Source organism: Lethenteron reissneri, chromosome 25, assembly GCF_015708825.2.
Source record: "Lethenteron reissneri isolate LAM-NWPU_2019-01 chromosome 25, ASM1570882v1, whole genome shotgun sequence".
Taxonomy (NCBI): domain Eukaryota; kingdom Metazoa; phylum Chordata; class Hyperoartia; order Petromyzontiformes; family Petromyzontidae; genus Lethenteron; species Lethenteron reissneri.
This window is the reverse complement of record NC_083803.1, coordinates 1,307,385-1,330,084: the sequence shown is the minus strand read 5'-3', so window position 1 is coordinate 1,330,084 and position 22,700 is coordinate 1,307,385. Positions and strand designations below refer to the sequence as shown.

Here is a 22,700-nt window from a genome sequence, read left to right as displayed (position 1 = left end):
GGTCCGGGGGCGAGGGGGGATGGCGTAGGGGGCGGGGGGATCGCGTGGGGGGCGGGGGGGGATGGCGGGGGGCCACAGACGCGCATGCGCAGTTGGCGCGTGGACACTGCAGTGTGCCCATCATGGACGGGGACGGCACCACGAAGGTGAGAGGGTTTCAGAGTCGCCGCCAGCCAGGGTTCGACTCCCGTTGCCGGCGAAACTCGCTACACACACACACTGTACTGTATACTGTGTTTGTACGTTTTAATTAAAACAGCGCGCCGTCCGCTGTGAAGTGGGATTCAAAGACGGCAGCTTTTTAACGTCGTAAGGGTTAACTGTGATACATCACAACGCAGGCGGAGGCCACAGTCAGTCGCGAAAGTGGTCCATGGCGAGTGTAGACTGTAGACTGTAGTGTAGACTGTAGTGTAGACTGTAGTGAGTGGAGGACACCTCGCTCCCAGTTCGAGTCCTGCCTCTCACCTGTGTTCACCTGCAGTGGTTTGTCTCACTCTGTCTCTCACCTGTGTTCACCTGCAGTGGTTTGTCTCACTGTCTCTCACCTGTGTTCACCTGCAGTGGTTTGTCCTCACTCTGTCACTCACCTGTGTTCACCTGCAGTGGTTTGTCTCACTGTCTCTCACCTGTGTTCACCTGCAGTGATGTGTCTCACTCTGTCACTCACCTGTGTTCACCTGCAGTGGTTTGTCTCACTCTGTCTCTCACCTGTGTTCACCTGCAGTGGTTTGTCTCACTCTGTCACTCACCTGTGTTCACTTGCAGTGGTTTGTCTCACACTGTCTCTCACCTGTGTTCACCTGCAGTGGTTTGTCTCACTCTGTCACTCACCTGTGTTCACCTGCAGTGGTTTGTCTCACACTGTCTCTCACCTGTGTTCACCTGCAGTGGTTTGTCTCACACTGTCTCTCACCTGTGTTCACCTGCAGTGGTTTGTCTCACTCTGTCTCTCACCTGTGTTCACCTGCAGTGGTTTGTCTTACTCTGTCTCTCACCTGTGTTCACCTGCAGTGGTTTGTCTCACTCTGTCACTCACCTGTGTTCACCTGCAGTGGTTTGTCTCACACTGTCTCTCACCTGTGTTCACCTGCAGTGGTTTATCTCACTCTGTTTCTCACCTGTGTTCACCTGCAGTGGTTTGTCTCACTCTGTCTCTCACCTGTGTTCACCTGCAGTGGTTTGTCTCACTCTGTCTCTCACCTGTGTTCACCTGCAGTGGTTTGTCTCACTCTGTCTCTCACCTGTGTTCACCTGCAGTGGTTTGTCTCACACTGTCTCTCACCTGTGTTCACCTGCAGTGGTTTGTCTCACACTGTCTCTCACCTGTGTTCACCTGCAGTGGTTTGTCTCACACTGTCTCTCACCTGTGTTCACCTGCAGTGGTTTGTCTCACTCTGTCTCTCACCTGTGTTCACCTGCAGTGGTTTGTCTCACTCTGTCACTCACCTGTGTTCACCTGCAGTGGTTTGTCTCACTCTGTCACTCACCTGTGTTCACCTGCAGTGGTTTGTCTCACTCTGTCTCTCACCTGTGTTCACCTGCAGTGGTTTGTCTCACTCTGTCTCTCACCTGTGTTCACCTGCAGTGATGTGTCTCACTCTGTCTCTCACCTGTGTTCACCTGCAGTGGTTTGTCTTAATCTGTCACTCACCTGTGTTCACCTGCAGTGATGTGTCTTACTCTGCCACTCACCTGTGTTCACCTGCAGTGGTTTGTCTTACTCTGTTTCTCACCTGTGTTCACCTGCAGTGGTTTGTCTCACTTTGTCTCTCACCTGTGTTCACCTGCAGTGGTTTGTCTTACTCTGCCACTCACCTGTGTTCACCTGCAGTGGTTTGTCTTACTCTGTCTCTCACCTGTGTTCACCTGCAGTGGTTTGTCTCACTTTGTCTCTCACCTGTGTTCACCTGCAGTGATGTGTCTTACTCTGCCACTCACCTGTGTTCACCTGCAGTGGTTTGTCTTACTCTGTCTCTCACCTGTGTTCACCTGCAGTGGTTTGTCTCACTCTGTCTCTCACCTGTGTTCACCTGCAGTGGTTTGTCTCACTCTGTCTCTCACCTGTGTTCACCTGCAGTGGTTTGTCTCACTCTGTCTCTCACCTGTGTTCACCTGCAGTGGTTTGTCTCACTCTGTCTCTCACCTGTGTTCACCTGCAGTGGTTTGTCTCACTCTGTCTCTCACCTGTGTTCACCTGCAGTGATGTGTCTTACTCTGTCTCTCACCTGTGTTCACCTGCAGTGGTTTGTCTTACTCTGTCTCTCACCTGTGTTCACCTGCAGTGGTTTGTCTTACTCTCTCACCTGTGTTCACCTGCAGTGGTTTGTCTTACTCTGTCTCTCACCTGTGTTCACCTGCAGTGGTTTGTATTACTCTGTCTCTCACCTGTGTTCACCTGCAGTGGGTTGTCTTACTCTCTCACCTGTGTTCACCTGCAGTGGTTTGTCTCACTCTGTCTCTCACCTGTGTTCACCTGCAGTGGTTTGTCTTACACGGCACAATTGGAATCATTTTGGTAAACACGACAAAGTAAAATGGAAGGTATACGAATTGGCATTCTCACATTCAGGACAAGTTGGTCCTTGTTATTTGGTGAGAGTTGGGTGGATAAAACGTTATTTTCCACCCACAATCACCTAAATGTTAAGGGTAATTATGTGGTTGTTGCACCGTCTGCTAATTAGTTTACTTGCGTAGATAATTGAGTCTAATGGGTGTATTTAAACTCTTAAATACCATTACGGCACAAAGAGACAAACACATTTTCACAGAGACCTTGCGAGATTAAAAGTTGGTCCCTGGCAGAGACGTCAATTCAAAGGGAGAGGCACAACTAATTGACAGCGAGAAACGGTTAAAGACACATAATGAAACAGAGTTAAATAAGGACATTTTAAACATTCAGAGAATTCAACACGGACAGAACAACACAGCTTCAACAAAAAAGCAGTGAGCATTCGGTTGTTACGCGTGTGTACCGTGACATCCCACGTGGTGTTTTGTGCGGTGTGCTTCTTGTGCCCCTAGCTGGAGTTTGCTGTGCAGATGAGCTGCAGGAGCTGCGAAGATGCGGTGAAGAAGGCTCTGCATGGAGTGCCAGGTACATGGGACAGTGCTGAGTAACTCGTGTGTCTGTGTATATATGCCATGGTGTCATATTCTTTGGTTTTTTCGGTAAAGTCACGTAGATTGAAAAAATAAAAATAAATATTAAGTGAATAAAAATATCACAACGTTTCGATCGCAACACAAGCGGTCGTCATCAGGAAAAGTGGTTAGCCTCTAAAGGAAAACTGCTTATAAAGGTTTGGAGATGGGCGTAGCCCAAGTGTATCAGCAGCACCAGGAGCATGGGCAGGGCAGCAATGTCAATGCAGCAACAACGCCAATGCAGCAACAATGCCAATGCAGCAACAATGCCAGTAATTCACTGCACCCCGCTCCACACACCACACTGCTGACGGTGGAGGTTGATTGACAAGAAAACACAAGTCAAATCATGACCCAAAGTGGTTGATGACATCTTTCCAATGATTGCTGAGTCTATCACCTTCCTCTCGGTTGAAATTGTGTCTGTGTCTGTATATATGTGTAGTATTCTTGAATGAGACCGAGACTTCGTAGAGGCCACACGCTTTTATTCCAATAACACTAGTCCTCCGGACTCACTGGGGGAACAGTCCAACCACACAACCTAGGGAGGTACAGCCTCCGGCTCTATTCTCATTACTCTCCTTCCCTAGCCTACAGCTACTCTGTTACTCTCCTTCCCTAGCCTACAGCTACTCAGCTACTCTCCTTCCCTAGCCTACAGCTACTCAGCTACTCTCCTTCCCTAGCCTACAGATACTCAGTTACTCTCTTCCCTAGCCTACAGCTACTCAGCCCACTCAGTCCCAGCGGGGCGGCATCCTCGAGGCTTGGGGGTCCAGGATCTCCGGCCGCACCTCCTTCAGCTTCTCGTAAGATCGACCCCTCCGCTCTCCGGGAGCCGTCTTATATCCCCTCTCTCTGAGGGGCGGGGGTGTCTCGGGGCCCTGGCTCTCGCCAGCCCCGTCCCCTCAGAGCGGTTCCAACCACCTCTCGTCCCTGCCGTTCCGGACCGGTCCAGACCGGTACGTACCTCTCCCCTAGCTTGTGTGACCTGTGTGACCTGTGTCAACCTTGGTGTCAACCTTGACCACCACATATGGATGGCTTCATGAACGAATCCTTGTTGATAGCCAGTAGGCTTGCAAAATACCATCGTCTTAGAGAAATAAATTTCGTGTGAGTCAGCTGCATTAAAATAATGATCATCCACGGCAGAAGTATTGGTCCAACCGTGTTTCAAATCTGCCTTATGTTCACGAACACAGTCCGAGACATGTCACTTAGTTTCCCCAAAGTAACTACTGCCGCAGATACAGCTTAGTTTGTAGACGCCGGGATATTGCATGTAAGGAATCTTGTCCTTCACAGAAAGGGATCAGATCACGAATTTTATGTACCGTGTTAAATCGGATCTGGATCTTGTGTTTGTTGATGATTTTTAAAATATTTTTGGTTACCACTGCTATATATGGCAGGGTGATGGTTTTCATTGGATCCTCAAATGGCTCCTTCCTCACGGTTGGGCCAATGGCTTTGCGGATTGTGTAGTCAGAAAATCCATTCGCCTTGAGAGCTTGGTGGAATGGATATTCTGACATCCATATATACAGACACGGACACAATTTCAACCGAGAGGAACGTTATAGACTCAGCAATCATTGGAAAGATGTCATCAACCACTTTGGGTCATGACTTGACTTGTTTTCTTGTCAATCAACCTCCACCGTCAGCAGTGTGGTGTGTGGAGCGGGGTGCAGGGATTTCTTGGCAGCCCTTGGTATTGCTGCTGCATTGGCATTGCAGCTGCATTGGCATTGCTGCTGCATTAGCATTGTTGCTGCATTGGCATTGCTGCTGCATTGGCATTGCTGCTGCATTGGCATTGCTGCTGCATTGGCATTGCTGCTGAATTTGGCATTGCTGCCCCGCCCATGTTTCTGGTGCTGCTGATACACCTGGGCTACGCCCATCTCAAACCTTTATAAACCCTTTGCCTTTAGAGACTAACCCCTTTTCCTGATGACAACCGCTTGTGTTGCGATCGAAACGTCGTGATATTTTTATTCACTTTATTTTTATTATAATTTTTCTATCTACGTGAGTTTACCGAAAGAACAAAAGAATATGAATTCCTGCAGTCACCAAAGTTTTAAGTCAAAATGCTATGGTGCCCATAGTACAGCTGGTGCATCTACCAGTCATCTCAGTCAGCCAACCCATTGCACCTCGGTCTGTCCCGAGACCTCCTAAAAGTGCACCTGGCGTGGGACAGGTGCTGTGGTGACGTCACTTTCAATTAGTGGCGAATGGCGGGTGTTGGTATGTTGTCCTAGTGAGAAAATGTTTTTTATGCCATCACGTTTGGTCTTAATTCATAACATTTTTTTATTATACTTTTAAACAACAATAATACTATTATATTTGCACTATAACAGACGGCTGAAAGAGGTAAAGTAAAAGAAAACAAATACAAGCTGTCGGAAGTTGCCAAAATAAATCAGAAGTAAAAAATGAAGTAAATGAAAAAAATTCAAGTACAGATAATTCTACATTGCCATTAGGAAAATAATGAAAGGCCATAATTGTGCCCCACTCTTGCACCAGAGAGACATTTGATAGCTGATTCAGCTTGTTTTACATACAGGAGCAGATGTAGTTTGTCACACTGCTTTGGATTAATAGTTTTGTGAGTGAATTCAAATAGTACCAACTTTTTAGGTTTTGCCTTTAATGGTAGCAGTGGGGACTAGAAACTCTCGAGGTAGAAGCATTCAAATATCAGCCACTTTTGGTTACCTCGACCTTTGTAGCCATGCCCCAGAGGATGGCCACTATGGAGACGGGCCAATGAGATAGGTTCCTGTGCATGAGTGATCTGGATTGTGGATTTTCAGGGCTGAAAGATGGTGATGCCTTCATCCAGCCGAGGATAGGCAATGGCTGCTTCGAATCAGAACAATCGAGTTTTGTGTATGAAGCATGAAGAAAATTCATAACTGAATGTGCAAACTAATAGGTGTAAATGTACACGTGTATGTGTGTGGGGGCAGGTGTGGGGAGCAGTAGTGTAGCGGTTAGCTGTGTTACGAACCCGGCAACTAGAGTTAGATTCCCGCTCATGGTCGACACCAGTGACGATTTTCTGAACCGGTCCTGGTCCTCCCCTAGGATGATGCAGCCTTGAATAAGTTCCTGGTGCGATGTGTAAACATTGAAACTCGGGAGACAAAGGGCATGGTGCTGGCCACCCACCCCGTCGTGTGCCGTGCCCACCTTCATCAGTGCTCGCTAACAGCACTTGCCCCAACAGTCTGTTAAGGCTATACGAGGGATCTTTGTTTGGGGGCAGGTGTGCTGGGAGTGCAGGTGGACTTGGCGAAAGAGCAGGTGCTGGTGGATACCGTACTCCCATCAGCTCAAGTCCAAAGCCTGATCGAGACCACCGGCAAGAGGGCCGTGCTAAGGGGCATCGGACCGACACAGGGAGGTGTGCCTTGCATGCTGCCACTGGTCATCCAGTGTGTTCCACGCAATATTCTCAGGACCTTTCATTTTGTCCGATTAACACAATGGCTGGGCAAATTGGTAATTTCATCTTTGGTTTCTATTATGGTGTGCTCTGGCTGCAGTGATTTATAGTCCAACAATTTGTCCATGTACTCTGTAATTGTTTCATTAATGTGTGGGGTTGTGAATTCTGGGTTTTGCCTTTCATGTTCTTGACTCAAATTATGTATTGGACCATGTTTTGTACATTGTTCATGTATATCCCAGTTTTTACAGGTGCAGTTTTATGCACCGTGCAGAAATATTCAATTCTAAATTTCATTTCGCGCTTAATAATCGTAATAAAGCACTAATTTGAGAATAGAATCTCAACGAGCCCCCGCCTGGCTTGAACGAATAACATATTTATTAATGTAAAGTGACACGCTCTTGGCAATCTGTCACTCTCAACGAGCCCTCACCTGGCTTGGGTGCAGACCCACTCACTGCTGAGTTGTTTCCTACATGAACATGAGCTGCCCCGCCCATGCTGCTGACGCACTTGGGCTATGCCCATCTCTAAACCTTTATAAACAGTTTGCCTTTAGAGGCTAACCCCCCTTTTTCCTGATGACGACCACTTGTGTTGCGATCGAAACGTCGTGGTTTGTTTTTATTTTATTCAGATTAGAACCAGGCTACAGTGTACATTATAGACTGCCAGTATGTTCAATCAGTTTAATAACCATTGCTACAGTCAACATCACACTGCCAGTACACTCACTCCGATTTAGAACCAGTCTACATTAGTGGTTTTTAGTTTATTATTATATTTTTAATTCACTTTATTTTTATTATTTTTATATCTACGTGACTTTACCGAAAGAACCAAAGAATATAATCTGTCACTTGTGAAAGCGTTCATTTCTTTATCGCTCGCAAATGTGTCGGGTATGTCTATGGGGAGTCATGGAGATAACACTCTTCTCCGATCCCAGAAACCGAGATTAGATCCCTCGTCAAACACAGAAAAATACAATAAAACTGTCTTTGAACTGTCTGGGCTGCCTCTGCACCGACAAAGTCTAAAACGGGTACACCGGCCAGCTCATGACTGAGGGAGACAAAGGCAGCTGGTAATTCGTGGAGTTAATTATCGTGCCCTCCCATGTGCTGTGCAAGTCGAGAGGCGCTTACTCTTAGCGTCTTCTCAAGACTCCGTCAAGGCTGACGTGGAGAATGGTCGTCTCGTCGTTTTGGGTGCGTGCATCGTGTCCTCTCGCAGGGCCACTGGGTGCCGCCGTGGCCCAGCTGTCCGGGGACGGCGCAGTGCGGGGTGCGGTGCTGGGCGTGGTGCGCTTCGTGCAACTTTCACCGCTCACCTGCGCCATCGAGGGCACCGTCGATGGCCTGAGACCCGGCCCGCATGGTCTGCACGTGCACGAGTTCGGAGACCTCACCAACGGCTGCTTCAGGTGATGCAGAGTTGCATGCGTGAATGCACCCGGCGTGGGGCGTGGCACGTGGCGAGTGCGTGGGGCTTTTTGTGACGAGTTCTTAATTAGTCGTAGCCACCAGATGATATAAAAGTTCTCAGTGCTCAGGTCTCTCCCAAAAATGTTTTCACTATTCATGGATATGGATATTTATCAAACTAATCTGAACTTTAATGTGTCCACCGGAACCACGTACAATTGCAGTCATTAACATTGAATGTAAACAGCAATACATATGAAAATGCATTCTCGTCTGATTATATTATCCTGTTACTCCCCTCTCTTCATCTCAGCATTTGAATCATGTTTCCTTGCTGACCTGCCATGCAAAGCACATTTCCCCATCTTCCAAACCCTACTTATGCTGCTATACAACTCTCTGTTCCCACCACGATACAAGTTTAATGTTGATGCATACTAATGTTGATGTGCTGTTGGTAATTAGGTTCACCAAATGTAAATTCAAAACACGGCAAAGCAGCGCTGTAAAAATAACACGTTTTTACAGTGCTGCTTTACCGTGTGGTCATGCTGTGGATGTTTTACATTTGTTTTCAAATCAAATATATAATCAAATTGAATTATTGTTGTTAAATGAAGACTCACATTAAAATGTAAGCATATTCTTGGTTCTTTCGGTAAAGTCACGTAGAAGGGAAATAATATGCTTTTATTATTTCCCTTCTACGTGAACCAAGAATATAAATCCCTGCAGTCACGAAAGCTTTAAATCGAAAAATGTAAGCAGTAAAATATACAATTGACATATTTGCAGCTCTACCAATCCACACGATTGGCATGGTAAAGTATGGTTTTATATAACCCTCAGCATGGAAGAGGCCCTAATCTAGCAGTCGATTGACAAGAGGCCTGTGAATGTACCTAGCAGTGTAAAAGGAATCCCTTTAGCCAGTGGCTCCATTTACAGCCCTTAATTGCTCCCTTGTCACACAGTGCCACGTGAAACTCCAAGGTGGTGATTCACACGCATCCCCTGCCAACGACAAGCTTGCAGGTCGCTCGTGGGCCCTTTCGCCATCTTCTGACACCTGTAACTCTTGAGTTTATCAGCCTAAAACAGTCAATTGATCAGACTCCGCATGCTACTGGTTCATAACTTGCATCCCAACATTATAACAGCGGAACCATGATGCCACTGATAAGAAAATGTTCTCATTCAAGTGCCGTGTTTTTATGTGAATTGCAGTTGTGGAGGCCACTTCAACCCACACAGGAGCAACCATGGCAGCCCCGATGACCCCAATTCCGTACGTGCGACATCAAATGATGGGCCAAGGCAGAATTAAAATCCTGCATTCAAAAGTGTCTCACGTTTCGACACATTTATAAATAACGCGATCTAACCCAAAAACGTTGATTATGAATAAAATAACTGTATATCCTCGAGTGCCTGTCCACGTACTTTTGCATCTATGATTGTACACGCAGCATGTTGGAGATCTGGGGAACATCACAGCGGATGAGCATGGCAGGGCATCGTTCCGCGTGAGCTCTGGAAAAATAAAGGTACTTAATCTTTACGCTTCGATTTCATGACTAGTTTTGATTGGCCAGCAGCTGTGTAAGCACAGAGCCGTGCCTTCACGCACTACTTTCTACACTAAACAATTTTTATATTACCAGGTAAGGCCCACTGAGCTTTATAGTTCTTTTTCAGAAACGATCTGGCAACAAATGATAGCTCAATGAAGTTGCTTATCATGTGGACATTTATAGTGGCCAAATATTCTAAACGCATGTTTATAAATGTGGAGGGAAAAACTGGAGGACCCGGAGATAAATCTACACAACCACAAGGAGAGAGACATGTAAACTCCAAATATACCGGCGGCGGGGTCTGGATCGAACCCACAAACTACTGCATACCAGGCGAGGGAGATAACATCTCACCATACACTTTGGGTATTTCGGTAAAGTCACGTAGATAGAAAAATATATTATTTTACTATTTTTCTATCTACGTTACTTTACCGTAAGACCCAAAGAGTATGAATTCCTGCAGTCACGAAAGTTTTAAGTTAAAATGTAACAGCTCACCACTTTCAAAGGGGGCTTTCCAGTGGAGCTATAACCAGGGCTTGGAGCTGACCCAGCCAGTGAAGACTATGCAGGTCACTATCACCAGACACATCACTGACCCTTTCAGCCACTACTCACTTGACTCATTGTGCGGCTCTTCACATTCGCTCATTCCCAAGTTGACGTGTGCTTGCTCAAAATCACGTGCATCAATGTGTCATTGTCCACGTGTTTGTAGGTGGGAGATATCATCGGACGATCGGTAGTGGTGGATGAGACGGCAGATGACCTGGGACGTGGAACTCACCCGTTGTCAAAAGTCACAGGAAATTCCGGGCCGGGGTGAGTCTCTTCAGTGGCAGTTAGAGGCAATATTTGTATCAGGTTACAAAGTCCACTTTGGCATGTCCACCTTGGCATTTCCACCCTCAGTTCTTGCATGCAGGTGGTTTAATAACATCATTTGTGGTAGTGGTAATTCCATTGTTTTAACTTGGTCTAAGTGAGGACACAGCTAATTAAAGCAAAACATATACAGGTAACAGCAACAGTTGGAGAATTTGGACTGGTTCTAAGCAACAGATTAAATTTCCTCGAGGAACAATATATGAACATGTCACCACTGTCATAAACGAAATGGCATTTGAATGGGCATTGCCATGAATTTGGGGGCAAAGTAAAAACGGGATATATGAAAGCACAGAAACATGGCAACAGTCTAGCACGGTATATTTTCCAAGTTGCCGGTGTGTAGTTGTGGTTCGTAGAGGGTTGATGGATCATCTAAATATGTAGCCATTATTTCTGCAAGACTTCCATTTGAATAGCAACAAAGTATGTTTCTAGTACAAGTAAGATTTTTGTTTTATTAAAAGCCACTTGGTGTTCTTTCACTCTTGCAGTAAGGAATTGGTCAACTACTCCATGCAATGCATTGCAAGCTCAATTCATTGGCAACTTGGGCTTTTAACCCTATCCTATACTCAGTGCGACATGTGACTTTTCTACAACAGACTGGCTTGTGGAATCATTGCTCGTTCCGCCGGACTCTTTGAGAACTCAAAAAAGAAGATTTGCACGTGTGACGGCGTGACGCTGTGGGACGAGCGCGACAGGCCGGTGGCCGGGCCGGGCCGGCAGGGCCAGCAGCCGGCACACACGGCCAACCTCTAGTGCCACCCGCCAGCGGATTAAGCAACACGGTGCAAGTAAATACAGATCGCGCTTGGTGCACAGAGCACCCCATTGGAACACGCGAAGGACAACCATTCCGATCAAATGAGACTTATTGCTCCATTCATGTATGATTTTTTGACATACGATGGCAAGATTAAAAGTATGATGTGAAATTGTCTTATGTTTATTGTAAACAATTTCACGCAAATAATTTGCTTACCGAGAAGACATTCGTGATTCTATTATTTGTCAGACTGCAGTTAATTTTTTTCCCCCAATGTTTCAATAAATTATTCCAATTACATTTGGATAGCTGTGGTGATAAATTAATATAATTTGTCAAGCGTTCATTAATTGTAGTGACAAATGAAATGGAGACTGTTAACATTAAAAGTTACAGTCGCTATAATTTCTGCGTATGTTGACGAGTAACAAGCCTGGCACAAGGTAGTGGTGGCGGCTCTTGAGTAGGGTCTTGTGTTCTCGGGGTACTGCAGCATTGGGACAGGCGTGGGGCTGTACTCATTGAAAGAGTTTCAAGCGATCGTTGCACAGAGGGGCGCTGGGTCGGGGAAGGGTAAACACGACCTGCGGTTTCACACCCGAGATGGCCACATGACAACTTGCGAACCCGTTGGGTAGCAGCCGATCATCGGCTGCCCACACTGCACTGTAGATCTCAATGCACCTGGAATCCCTGGGCAGGCCTCCACACTTCATCACCTGCAGCTACACTCCACACACCTGAACCAGCACCCTTCTCCAACCGCCCCACTACCAGCTCACTTGCTTTGGTAATGAGGTATCTATGCTGTGTAGCCTTTGCATTAAGTATTTTTCCTGTACGACTGCACGCATGATTTTGTAGCATATTCTATTCGTACGACTACTTCGGTTTATGCAGCTGTGCTGTATAGCTCTTCGATGTGTTTCAGTTCCTGAAAAAGCTCCCAACCCAAAACCACATTCGAGAGCATTCTACACGCATTGCGAGTACGCGCGCACTTACATTTCCCTAAACAGCTCGCAGCAATATCACCCTCGGACAAGTACCAGCGTGGGCACACTATCATCTGATGTTTGTAGTGCATGGTGCTGTGCCCTGGATGAAGAGCCCCTGACACTGCAACTCTGATATACGATCTGCAGCTTACTGCCGATTTTTCCCACGATCATTGCAAGGGCTGAGTGCAGCCGAGGTCAAATTCACATTAAACAGCTGCAAATGCAAGGGCGTTCAGTCTTCGCCCTCCACATGGATGCCACACTGCTAAACAAATGATACACTGAATACAGAAGACATTTTATTTCAATTTTTACTTTGAAAAGTCAACTTGTCTACTCCTCTGAAAACATGTCGAGGGTACAACTCACACCGTTCTTTCGTGCGACACGATGAGAGGGGGCATTAGGCAGGCACACTTCAACAAAGGCAAACACCATGTCACCTGCTCTTCATGTTTGTTTCACACTGTGGTGACGGTTGGTGGGATGGTTACAGTGATTGTCATCTGCAATGAGATATCAGCATGGTTTATACATTTCCACATCCCAGTCAGCTTTCCTCACAATGTTGGGTCTCAATATAAAATGTAAGCACTGCTATATTTGCCTTATACATCCTAAAAGTCTCTTTCAAAATCTGATGAATAGCAACTTATGCTCTATAATCCATTCCGAAATAAGCGACAACTTTCTGAAAAAAACATGATCCAGAAGTCCAATTCATGCAGAATGGATTTTGCATTTGCAGAAAACACTGACGAAACCTTTCGGCAAAACAGTTTGCGCAATTCCTGGGAGGTCGTTTTTGGCACAATTCTCTTTGAGCGTCCATATCTTCTCTCAACTGCAACCAATCACAAACTAAGGGGATGGGGCCACAGGAGGATTCAATCTTAAATGCTGACAATTGCTGACCTGCCAATACCACCGGTGGTAGAGTTCTCAATCTTAAATGTAATTGAGTAGCATCGTTATTCTTAAAACTAATTATCGAATGACAACAATTTACTCATTAACGTAGCCATGATGAGTAGTTACCGTGTTGAACCCTCATTTCAAGTTGAGTAATAAGTCGCACTTTGTTCACAATTTTACAATACATCGACAGAAATAATCTACCAGCAGTATTAAGGCTACATGTTTAGGAAATACCCATGCCTTTTGAAATACATTATTGCGAGCTTAAGGATATGCATTTATAGCATGCGTAAATGTCTCACTCAAAAGTGTCTTGCGTCACATCTCAACTATTTCAATGCCCTGTTGCAGTCTAGCCAAGGAGGGCCCCCATTGGCAGCTTTCCCTGTCCAGCAAAAGGTGTACACATCATGGGCATGCAATTGAGCATGATGTTATTTTACATTGCAATTACCGTTTTACATAACTGTAAACTTACTTTTTGTTAGGGGTGCATAAGGAAACATTTAACAATATCACCAGATGTGTGTAACTCAAGTGCTATACGGGTGATTGCTACACCACAACTTAAAGAGCAATAGTGTACAACTGGCAAAGGTGTTGGAAAAGGTTACGAGCAAAAATAGGTTGCACAGCGATTGCTCCAAATAATAATCCCTCCAGTAACATCTTCCCAAGTTACGCAGAAAAATATTGAGACTTAAACATGTTGAAAAACAAACATTTACAGCATTGAGCAAAATGTTCAATTCATATTAAACAAATGCCCAACCTAGGACATTGGTGGAGAGATGACATTACGTCTTCCTGATGCTGCACATTGGGCTCGACCACTGTCACCTGTCGCTGCCACTGGATATCACAAAACGTGTCGCCGATATGACATGCGTGCTACTTCAATGTGGGTAAATATTGACGGACCCAAATTGGGGGGGGGGGGGTCGATGGTGCAGTGATTAACACACTGCATTACTAATTTCATTCCCAGCGACAGGCAACATCAGTGGCAAGCGATATCTGAACTGGTTTGGGGTTCCCCATTGACTAACCCACACTGACTCGCAGTCAAATAACCCGGCTTTAGGAGGCCTTAATCCAGCAGCGGACTGACAAAGGGGGCTCTACATTATTAATAGTGCTGCCAAGGGTTTTCCAATTCTGCTTTGGCCCATAGACTACAGCACCAGTGCCGAATGTTTCTACATTCAGCCAAAATTACCCTCAATGACAACAGCTGTACACTGTAAGAGAAGAGTGCGTAACATTTCAAGATTTATTCGTGTGACTTTTTCAGAAACTTGTGTTTTTCAAAGTTTATTTCATTGAGTACATTATAAATCCTTCTTCATGTTTAAAAACAACTTTATTCATAATCTTTTAATCTACAAAATCCATCAATAATACAATCAGATAAACAAGTTGATCCAAAATTTGGTCCATTCATTTGCAAGGACTCATCCAGGGAAACGCGTCTCTCCAAGTCTGCGTAGGCGGTATAAACATATGTACAGATTTTTCAAATGCACATTGGACTTGCAATTCGGAGGTCGCTGGTTCGATTCGATCTTCCAGTGCGGCAGTTGAAACAACGGTGCAAGTTTATTAAACCCTCTACCTCTGTTCATCCAGCAGTATAAATTGGTCCGACCAGTGCGTCAATCCACAGCTTGTGTGCTGTAGAGTAAACTAGGTACCCCCCACCTCATCCTATATGTCTGGCCAGTGGAGAAGAGTCGGTTAGATACAATCAAAAGGGGCTTCTCTTGAGCTTCCTCTCGTGGAGGACCTTTCAGCCAGCAGTGACGTGAGAAAGCAATTGCAGGACTGCACCTTTTAACTTTTTACTAAACGCAGCAGGGAGCGGGCTAAGTGGCCGGGAGGAAGTCCCAAGGGGGCAGCTAAGCCATCAAGCTCACGCTGCCGTTGTCAGAGCCCAGCAGCAGCAGCCGCTTGGACGGGAGCACGGCAAGGCGAGACAGCACCCCGCGGAAGTTTTCGGGGAGCAGCTTGGTGGCTGGTCCTGAGGCGCAGTCCCCCAGAGGGTACACAAATATCCGATTACCGGTGGTGCCAGCGATCACCTCGCCGGCCTCCCCGGCGCCATTGCTTGCCAGCGTGTCCCAGGTGTGCGCCGCCTCGGGGGTGCTGCGGAACAGATGGCTCAAGCGAGCATCCATCGCCTTCCACACGGCGAGCGTGTGGTCCGACGAGGAGCTCACCAACGTGTTACTGCCGACGCCCTGCAAATAATCATAATTTTAATACATTTGATATTCACCCCATTATTACAGCACAAGGCTTTCACAGATGAATACAATCTGCCAATAGGTGGCAATGTTGATATAAATGTGGTGGCGGATAAAATCATGAAGACTGTTCAGCTCTCCCATGTGTTTTTGGGCATGACGTTGGACGTTCGGTTCCATGTGGTGGGAGCCTTTTCAGGAAATTAACATTCAGTGGCACAGCCCGAACACACATCAGAGAGCAATGCAGCACAACGCCGAAAACCCACGCACGCGGCAGAAGAGGGATTTGTCGCGGGAGGCAAGATGGGCAGAGAAGAGGAGCTGTACTATAGGCAGAGTCTCGTAGTGAGAGCGCTCACCTTGAGCTGCAACACCTCGCCGTCGTGGGCCTGCCACATCCGAAGGAAGTATCCCGTGCGCACATCCAGCATGACGAGCATGCCGGAGGAAAGGCCGGCCGTCACCCACAGACCATGCGGGCTCACCGCCAGGCAGCGCACCGGACCGCCGCCGCCTCCCACTGACAGCTGGAACTCGTGCTGGGTCAGCACCGCGCACAGCAAGACAACAAAACAAATTTGGTTCACGTTCGTTTCACCATTGACAGCCGAGTCGTGCGGAAAGACACCGAGAGCCTCGTTAATCATTTGATAATGACTCCATCACGATCACATTTTATTTCACAGATTTACCAAATACAAAATTAAACTTTTTAAAAAGGCAATATCAGGCTCTATTCCACATTTATATGTTACATTACAGGTAAATCCCTATGATTCCTAGGATCCCACTCTGGCATAAACAACAGCAAGGTCATTGGAACCTCCTTTGCCAGTAGCAAAATATGATAATTGTTTTTTTTTACCCTTTTATCTGGCAACAAAACTGACACCTTTTTTTACAAGGAATCATGTTTGCATTGACCACAATAACGCCTTTTGGCATCATCTGGTCCAACACCATGTGAGACGAGGCTCTTAAGAAAAGCTGGCTCGGGTGTGGACCAATCAATTTCAAGGACAGTGCATACATTATCAGAGTTGTTTTGTTTGCATTCCGACCGCAGGTATTGTGGTCAATGCAAACATGACTCCTTGTAAAAAAAGGTGTCAGTTTTGTTGCCAGATAAAAGGGTAAAAAAAATTTTACAAAAGGAAGGTCAATGAGATTAATCAGTAGAATGTAAATAAGTACAGATGTAACTGTATTAGGAGATTGACGGCCAATATTAAAGGAAAACATTTAGATAAGTTACAAGCTGATCCCAATACCACGTGATATTTGTGATTCCCCTCCTGCATCGCAACATGTAGCCGTGATCCAGTAACAGAATTTACACACAATGCCAGCACGAGTGTGCATGAGAAAGCGGGTGTGTGCATGCGTGGGACATGAGTGGGCACTCACAGCGTCCGTGTCAATGACTTAACCGCTCCAAATGGGCCCCATCTTGTTAGCTCTCCAAAGCTAAGCAGGGTGGAACCAGGATAGTACTAAGATGGGTAACCACCATGCACAACAGGTTGTTATAGGCTGAGGGGCTATGTGGTGGGCAGAAGAGGCAATGCAGTAAAATCTATTGTTGAATTGGGCCATGCTCCAACATCTATGCTCCCCACCTTCACCAACCTGCACTGACCAGCATGGTGAAGTGAAATAACCCCCACGGGGCAAATGACATGGAGGGAGGACCTCATCCAGCAGTGGATTGACGAAAAGGTGTGTCCACGTATTAGGGGGAGTCAATCGTTTGTAGAGTTTGAAACGTTCAATACATTTCACAGAATCTCGCATCCCGACACGTACGCATGCAGGCGACGGCACGTGAATCACACCTGCATCCCGGGCTTGCGCGTGTCGATGAAGCGCAGCATGGAGTCGGACGTCGCTGCCACGATCGTGTTGTGCGGCACCGGCAGCACGGCCAGAGAGCTCACGCTCAGCCGCGAGTCGGGGGCCTCGTACACAGCCACGGTGGAGCCTGCGAGGTGCTCGTGGATTACACACAGGCTCCCTTCAGGGTCACGCGCTAGGACGCACGCAATGGCCACGCCAACGTTAACTGTGTGTAAAGTCAACACGATGTTAACCTGCGCGTAAAGATGCGATGACGTACACGTCAGGTAACGGCACAAAACACATGGTTAAACTTGGGCAGAATTCACTTTTTGGAGCATTTTTGTAAGGTATTATGTGAACTACAAGATTCCTAAATGGATAGAGTTTGGTCTGCATTCTTGGCAAAGTCCCACCCTACCACTGTGTTGAAACAGCCAGTGGGTCTCACTTAATCAAATGACATCCCATTGAGCTCATCTCTTCATAAGAGAGACCTGGATAACCAAAGATATGAAGACAATGTTTTGTTTAATATACAATTTAGATGTAGTTAGATTTACATGTCTTAAGTTTTTGGATACAGTCCAAGCACAGCCCACGTGTGTGGGTAATACCCAGCAAAGAGTGTGGGGGTGGACATTGGGCTACGTGTGGTGGGGTAAAGTGTGGGGACTCCCATCTCTTTCAAGACACCTGGCCAGCGTGGATTCATATGCCAAATCTCCTCTAGTAGAGGGGGGGGGGGGGCTCTCTCTAGAACTCCCTCGGGTGGAGGTCCCTCGGCCAGTAGTGGCGTCGGCAAGCAATTGAAGGGCTGCACCTTGAACCTGTTATGTTCTCCCCCCTTGGTTCCCTAGCAGAAGAGATTAGCCTACGCGAGCTCGGCTCTGGTTCTCTGCGAAGGCTTTGCACTGCACGCATCTTTGCTGCTGCCGGCACCTGTGTTGCAGTCCCAGACGTGTACGGAGCCGTCGCAGCTGACCACGTGCTGCCCGCCCTCCATGTGCGCCACCTGGCTCACGGAGCGCCGGTGCTGGCCGTACGTCAGCTTCGCGTGCAGCCGCTCGGTGCCATCGCCAGAGTTGGACAGGGACCAGAGGCGCACCGTGCGGTCCTTGCCTCCGCTCAGGAAGCCGTCCTCGTCCGGCCGCACGCACAGCGCCTTCACCATCCCCGTGTGCCCCACGTACGTCTGCGTCGCGACACGTCGCAGCGGCGTGGGCCACGTTTGCCGTGGTCATGCTCGAGGGAATAATTTGTCGGGGTCCCCTCGGTGACACACTAATACCGCTACGGGCCAGCACTCGTTTAAACCCGGTGGCGAGATGTGAACTACCTCGCCTGGTATACAGGAGGTCATGGATTCGATCCCGACCCTGACGCCTGTATATTTGGAGTTTGCATGTTTACGTGTTCTCCCTGTGGATGGCATGCATTTTTCTTTTGGTTCTCCAGTTTTTGCCTCCACATGTATAAACATGCGTTTTAGAGTATTTAGCTGCTATACATTTCCACGTGATAAGCCACTTCGTTGAGATATCATTTGTGGCCAGATCGCTTCTGAAAAAGAGCTATGTAGCTCAGTGGTTCTTACCTAGTGAATAAAAAGTGTTCTTAAGCTAAGAAAACTCCAAGCCTAGCACGTCACAAAAGTCCAATGCCATTGGCATAAAATGCCTGTTCATTAACCCTAGAGGCAGAAGGGGCAGGGGGCTCAGAAATTACAGATTACCATGTCACGAGACCGACACAGCGCTCTTGAATGAAATCGTTGCAGATTTAACCAGGGCTGGGTTTGCAATTGATATCAGGGTAAATTAAGATAAATTTCCATTCACGTTGTTTTATGCAACCCGGCCCAGACCATCGAGTCGATAGTTTTTAGTCCAAACTCGGCAAGAAAATATTATCACGTGAATTTTTTTCAGAATATGCAACTTAGCACGGGGGTGGGATAGCGTGTTGAAAAGAATTCAAATGGCAGATGAATAACATGTAGAGCATCACTGTGAAATACAGTGTTCTCACGGGTAGATGAGCCTCAAATCTGAACACACACACACTGCTGTCACATGATGGTGGTCAGGGGCATGTCAGCCGACACTGCTGCACTGCTGATCCTCGAGGAACATTCCCGCTGATCGCTGCTCCCGCGTGGTTTGCCCTGGCAGCATGTTTAATTTAATACGCTGCCACTCGGGCATTCGGCTGGGATTTGACAAAACAAAGGGTGACCTCAATATGCTCATAACGCTCTTGACAGTTCTGAAGCTTGAAACACTATCTGTGAGCCGCAGCTGTTATTTGTGCATTTTTACACATCAGTGGGTGCTGGGTTTAAAAACCCACCATTGTACGTCCTTTTAAAATGTATGCAAAACCCGATCCAGGTTACACAGTCGGTTTGTAAGCAAACCTGGAAGAACTCGTAGGGGTTTGTAAGAATACGGTTTGAGTACCATGGTAAAAACTGGTTTGTTTGGACCAAACTCGCCACTCAATCTCACTCCCGTTACTCATCACCGGGTTGGGCGAATCTCTGCTGTTTGCAATGCAACACGGTGCACAAAGTGCATGTATATCTCGATGAGATATCAGGATATAAAAAAAGTCTTAAAACATATTTATACACTTCTGTATATTTAACTTAGTTAAATAGTGAATTTAGTAAATGGTTTTTGGCAGTTATTTATGTCTATATGTTAGTTCCACCAGTGATTTTATGCTAGGTGTTTGCTGTTGCGTCTTATACAGAACTTTGAGATCCTCCATGAAAGGTGCTTTGTAAATGGAATTATTAGTCAATTACTTTCCTGATGAAGAATAGACTCTTCACATTGCCAGCAATGTGAAGATTATTTCCTTGTGATGATGCAATGTTGAGTTTGATGTTAAAATACGCAATTGGTGGGGCTCTGGCAAAGGGGGTTCTCATTCTTGCCCTGTTCTATGAACCCAACAAACTTCGTTGGATTCCTGGTCATGGCCAATATCAGTGGCGAGCGATGCTTGAACCAGTTTTGTGGCAAGCGTAGTGAAGTATGGTCAAAGAACCCCCATGACGGATATTTGATTAATGAAGAGCTGTAAATAATCATAACAAGCAGCACGCGGCTCACTAAACAGTAACAGATCTTGCAGAACTCCTGGAACAGCCCAGCAAATGGGGCGTTGCGGATACACAGCCCCCTCGCAACACGACCCCCCCACCCACCCCAGCACGTCCAAGTACTAAAGCGGCGCACCGTTCGGGCGGCGATGGCGTCTCCTCACCTGCAGCTTGATCTGGTTGAAGATGAAGCGTCCGCCCGTGCGGTTGAGGCCGATGTCGTGCTGCCAGTAGGCGAGCCAGTTCCCGGCCAGCATGCGCTCGCTCACGCGCAGCTCCTGCTTCACGAGGCTCTCCTCCTCCAGGGAGCGCGACGGCGGCGTGCTCACCGTGCTCTCGGAGCTCACCGAGCTCACCATGCTCACCGCGCTTGCCAGCGGGCTGCTGTGCGCCGACACGCGGCCCAGCGGCCCCACGTCTGATGGGGCAGAGCCTGCAACGCCGTGCGTTCCGTCAAACAACCGGATTAAGAGATGTAAGCAGCCACGTCCTGCTCATCGACTTGAGCTCGCCGATCAAATCGGTGACCAATTCAATCCGAAATGCACAGTCAGTCCCGGATAATCTCTGGTGTTGTGGACAGAGCCGAGAGGGTCACAGTGCACCTCTACTGGAACTGATTTTTACAAGCGCACAGAGGCTGTTTTGTGCGTTCCGCACGTATTTGCGCGTCGTTTGAAACTCGTGCATTTCAAGCATGCACTAGCTTCCTATTGCCGATGGGCTTTTTCTCGTCACTCAACAGACTTGGTTACCGATGGGAACAGCTGCGGCCCGAGACACACCTTGAGGTATCTGAATGCGGTTGCCGATCATGATGCCGCCGAAGGTGCCGAACTCATCGCTGTCCTGGAAGGAGGAGCTGGCCCGGGGCTGCGTGAAGCTCCCGCCCGGCTCTCTGTCCGTCGCGGAGCCGGGCGAGGAATCCAGCTGACTCCGCTGCAGCTCCTCGTGCTCCAAGCTCAGGCGCGTCACCAGCTCATGGTTGGGAATCACTTTCTCCACGCTCACATTCCCTGCGAGGGGCAACGGCGGCAATCTCAAATCGCAGGCCACACACAAAGATGCCACGGATGCTACGGCGAAGTTCTGTGGCAAATCTCATCGTCAGCGAAAGCGATGGATAGCCGACGGGTCAACATGCGTTCCACACGGCTAGTTTGCAGAGCCAGCCAGTAGTTGCATTCTTGCAGCTGTGTGATTATTCGTGCTTCGTGCTAGAAACCATCAAAGCACACCACTTGATAAAATAGACATTAAAGACACTGTGATAGCATGAATTGTAATTGGAGGCCATCCTTTGCTGACATCTTTGTAACAACTAGCAGGCAGGCCTTCAATATCAATATTCTCTTGTTGTTATACTGTTACTGTGACATTATAAAAGGACTGTGGTCGACTATGGCAAGAAGAGTGAAGGGAGCTGCAGGAGGTATGTGGATGAGACTGTGCAAGGTACCTTTCATTTACTGAGGGTCCAAAAGAACCTTCAAGTGCCTTTGGTGGGCCGCCCATTTAACGCACACCTCAGCATCATCCAAGACCACAACATATAATCGGGGGCCTGAACTTTTTTGGCGACTTCAGGCACCAATATTAGAAACAGTGTTGCAAAGTTTTAAATATTCCCCTATAGTACCCGATTAGTGAGACTGAGATGCTTCAAGTGACAGATATAATATTGTTTGCAGGCTGCTGTTCTGTGGCAGCGGTAGAGGCCGCGTCGTGTGCCCACAGGCCATGTGACACGAGGTCATGAGACGGGGGAGAGGCCCCGGGCCATTGGCTCCCCCCACCCCCGGTTCAAGGGAAAGCAAAGCGGGAAAAATGAAAGTTGCTGAATGTACCGAGCAGGCAGACGAACGGCACAAACGCAGCGTAAGCCAACTCGGAGGTGAAGGCCTTTTTAATCTCCTCTAGGCCTGTGTCTTCCTGCTCAGGTTGGAGCCCAGACTCTGAAGGGCCTCCCTATAGCGGCAGACCAAAGGGACGTGTCACACACTCCCACAAGCACCTCCACTCGTACAACAATCCGGGAGTAATTGTGCAAGACGATTAAGAGTATTTAGATTGAAATCAACAAAGTAATCGAATATATACATCAGACCTGAATCAGAAACATTAGTGTCACTTTAGAACACTAAACTTAAGAGAATATATCTGTATGGAACGATTGTAAAACACTTGATTTGCATCTCAGCAGGAATGTTGCGATAAATGCATGCTTAATAAGAAAAAAAAGAATGATAATATATTAAGAGATAGAATCCAAGTTATGTGAAACCA

The 22,700-nt window shown here is 47.2% G+C and overlaps 2 protein-coding genes across 3 annotated transcripts in view; one reads left to right on the top strand and one right to left on the bottom strand.

Annotated features, from left to right (window-relative positions):
• Positions 1 to 65: 65 nt before the first annotated feature.
• Positions 66 to 11,598, top strand: CCS (copper chaperone for superoxide dismutase). Its single transcript, XM_061558838.1, has 8 exons — positions 66 to 146; positions 3,031 to 3,103; positions 6,446 to 6,583; positions 7,868 to 8,057; positions 9,286 to 9,346; positions 9,528 to 9,605; positions 10,357 to 10,460; positions 11,132 to 11,598. The coding sequence occupies exons 1-8, from the start codon at positions 123 to 125 to the stop codon at positions 11,289 to 11,291; spliced, it is 828 nt and encodes a 275-aa protein (XP_061414822.1). The 5' UTR covers positions 66 to 122; the 3' UTR covers positions 11,292 to 11,598.
• A 987-nt stretch (positions 11,599 to 12,585) lies between these two features.
• The window catches only part of WDR81 (WD repeat domain 81), a 37,718-nt gene continuing 27,603 nt past the window's right edge, over positions 12,586 to 22,700 (bottom strand). Inside the window, exons 10-16 of one of the 2 annotated variants that reach the window (XM_061558836.1) lie at positions 22,262 to 22,382; positions 21,200 to 21,430; positions 20,579 to 20,847; positions 18,245 to 18,497; positions 17,302 to 17,447; positions 15,826 to 16,005; positions 12,586 to 15,457 (exon numbers count right to left, since the gene is read on the bottom strand). In XM_061558836.1, coding sequence (XP_061414820.1) covers positions 15,116 to 15,457; positions 15,826 to 16,005; positions 17,302 to 17,447; positions 18,245 to 18,497; positions 20,579 to 20,847; positions 21,200 to 21,430; positions 22,262 to 22,382 — 1,542 coding nt within the window. In that variant the 3' untranslated portion in view covers positions 12,586 to 15,115. Of the gene's footprint in view, positions 15,458 to 15,825; positions 16,006 to 17,301; positions 17,496 to 18,244; positions 18,498 to 20,578; positions 20,848 to 21,199; positions 21,431 to 22,261; positions 22,383 to 22,700 lie in introns of both variants that reach the window. The other variant, XM_061558837.1, reaches the window with a different exon arrangement.

Coding starts and splice junctions, on each gene's coding strand:
- CCS (XM_061558838.1), top strand. CDS start 123: ATGGACGGGGACGGCACCACGAAG. Junction 6,584..7,867: donor CATCGGACCGACACAGGGAG/GTGTGCCTTGCA, acceptor GTCCTCTCGCAG/GGCCACTGGGTGCCGCCGTG. Junction 9,606..10,356: donor TGAGCTCTGGAAAAATAAAG/GTACTTAATCTT, acceptor ACGTGTTTGTAG/GTGGGAGATATCATCGGACG.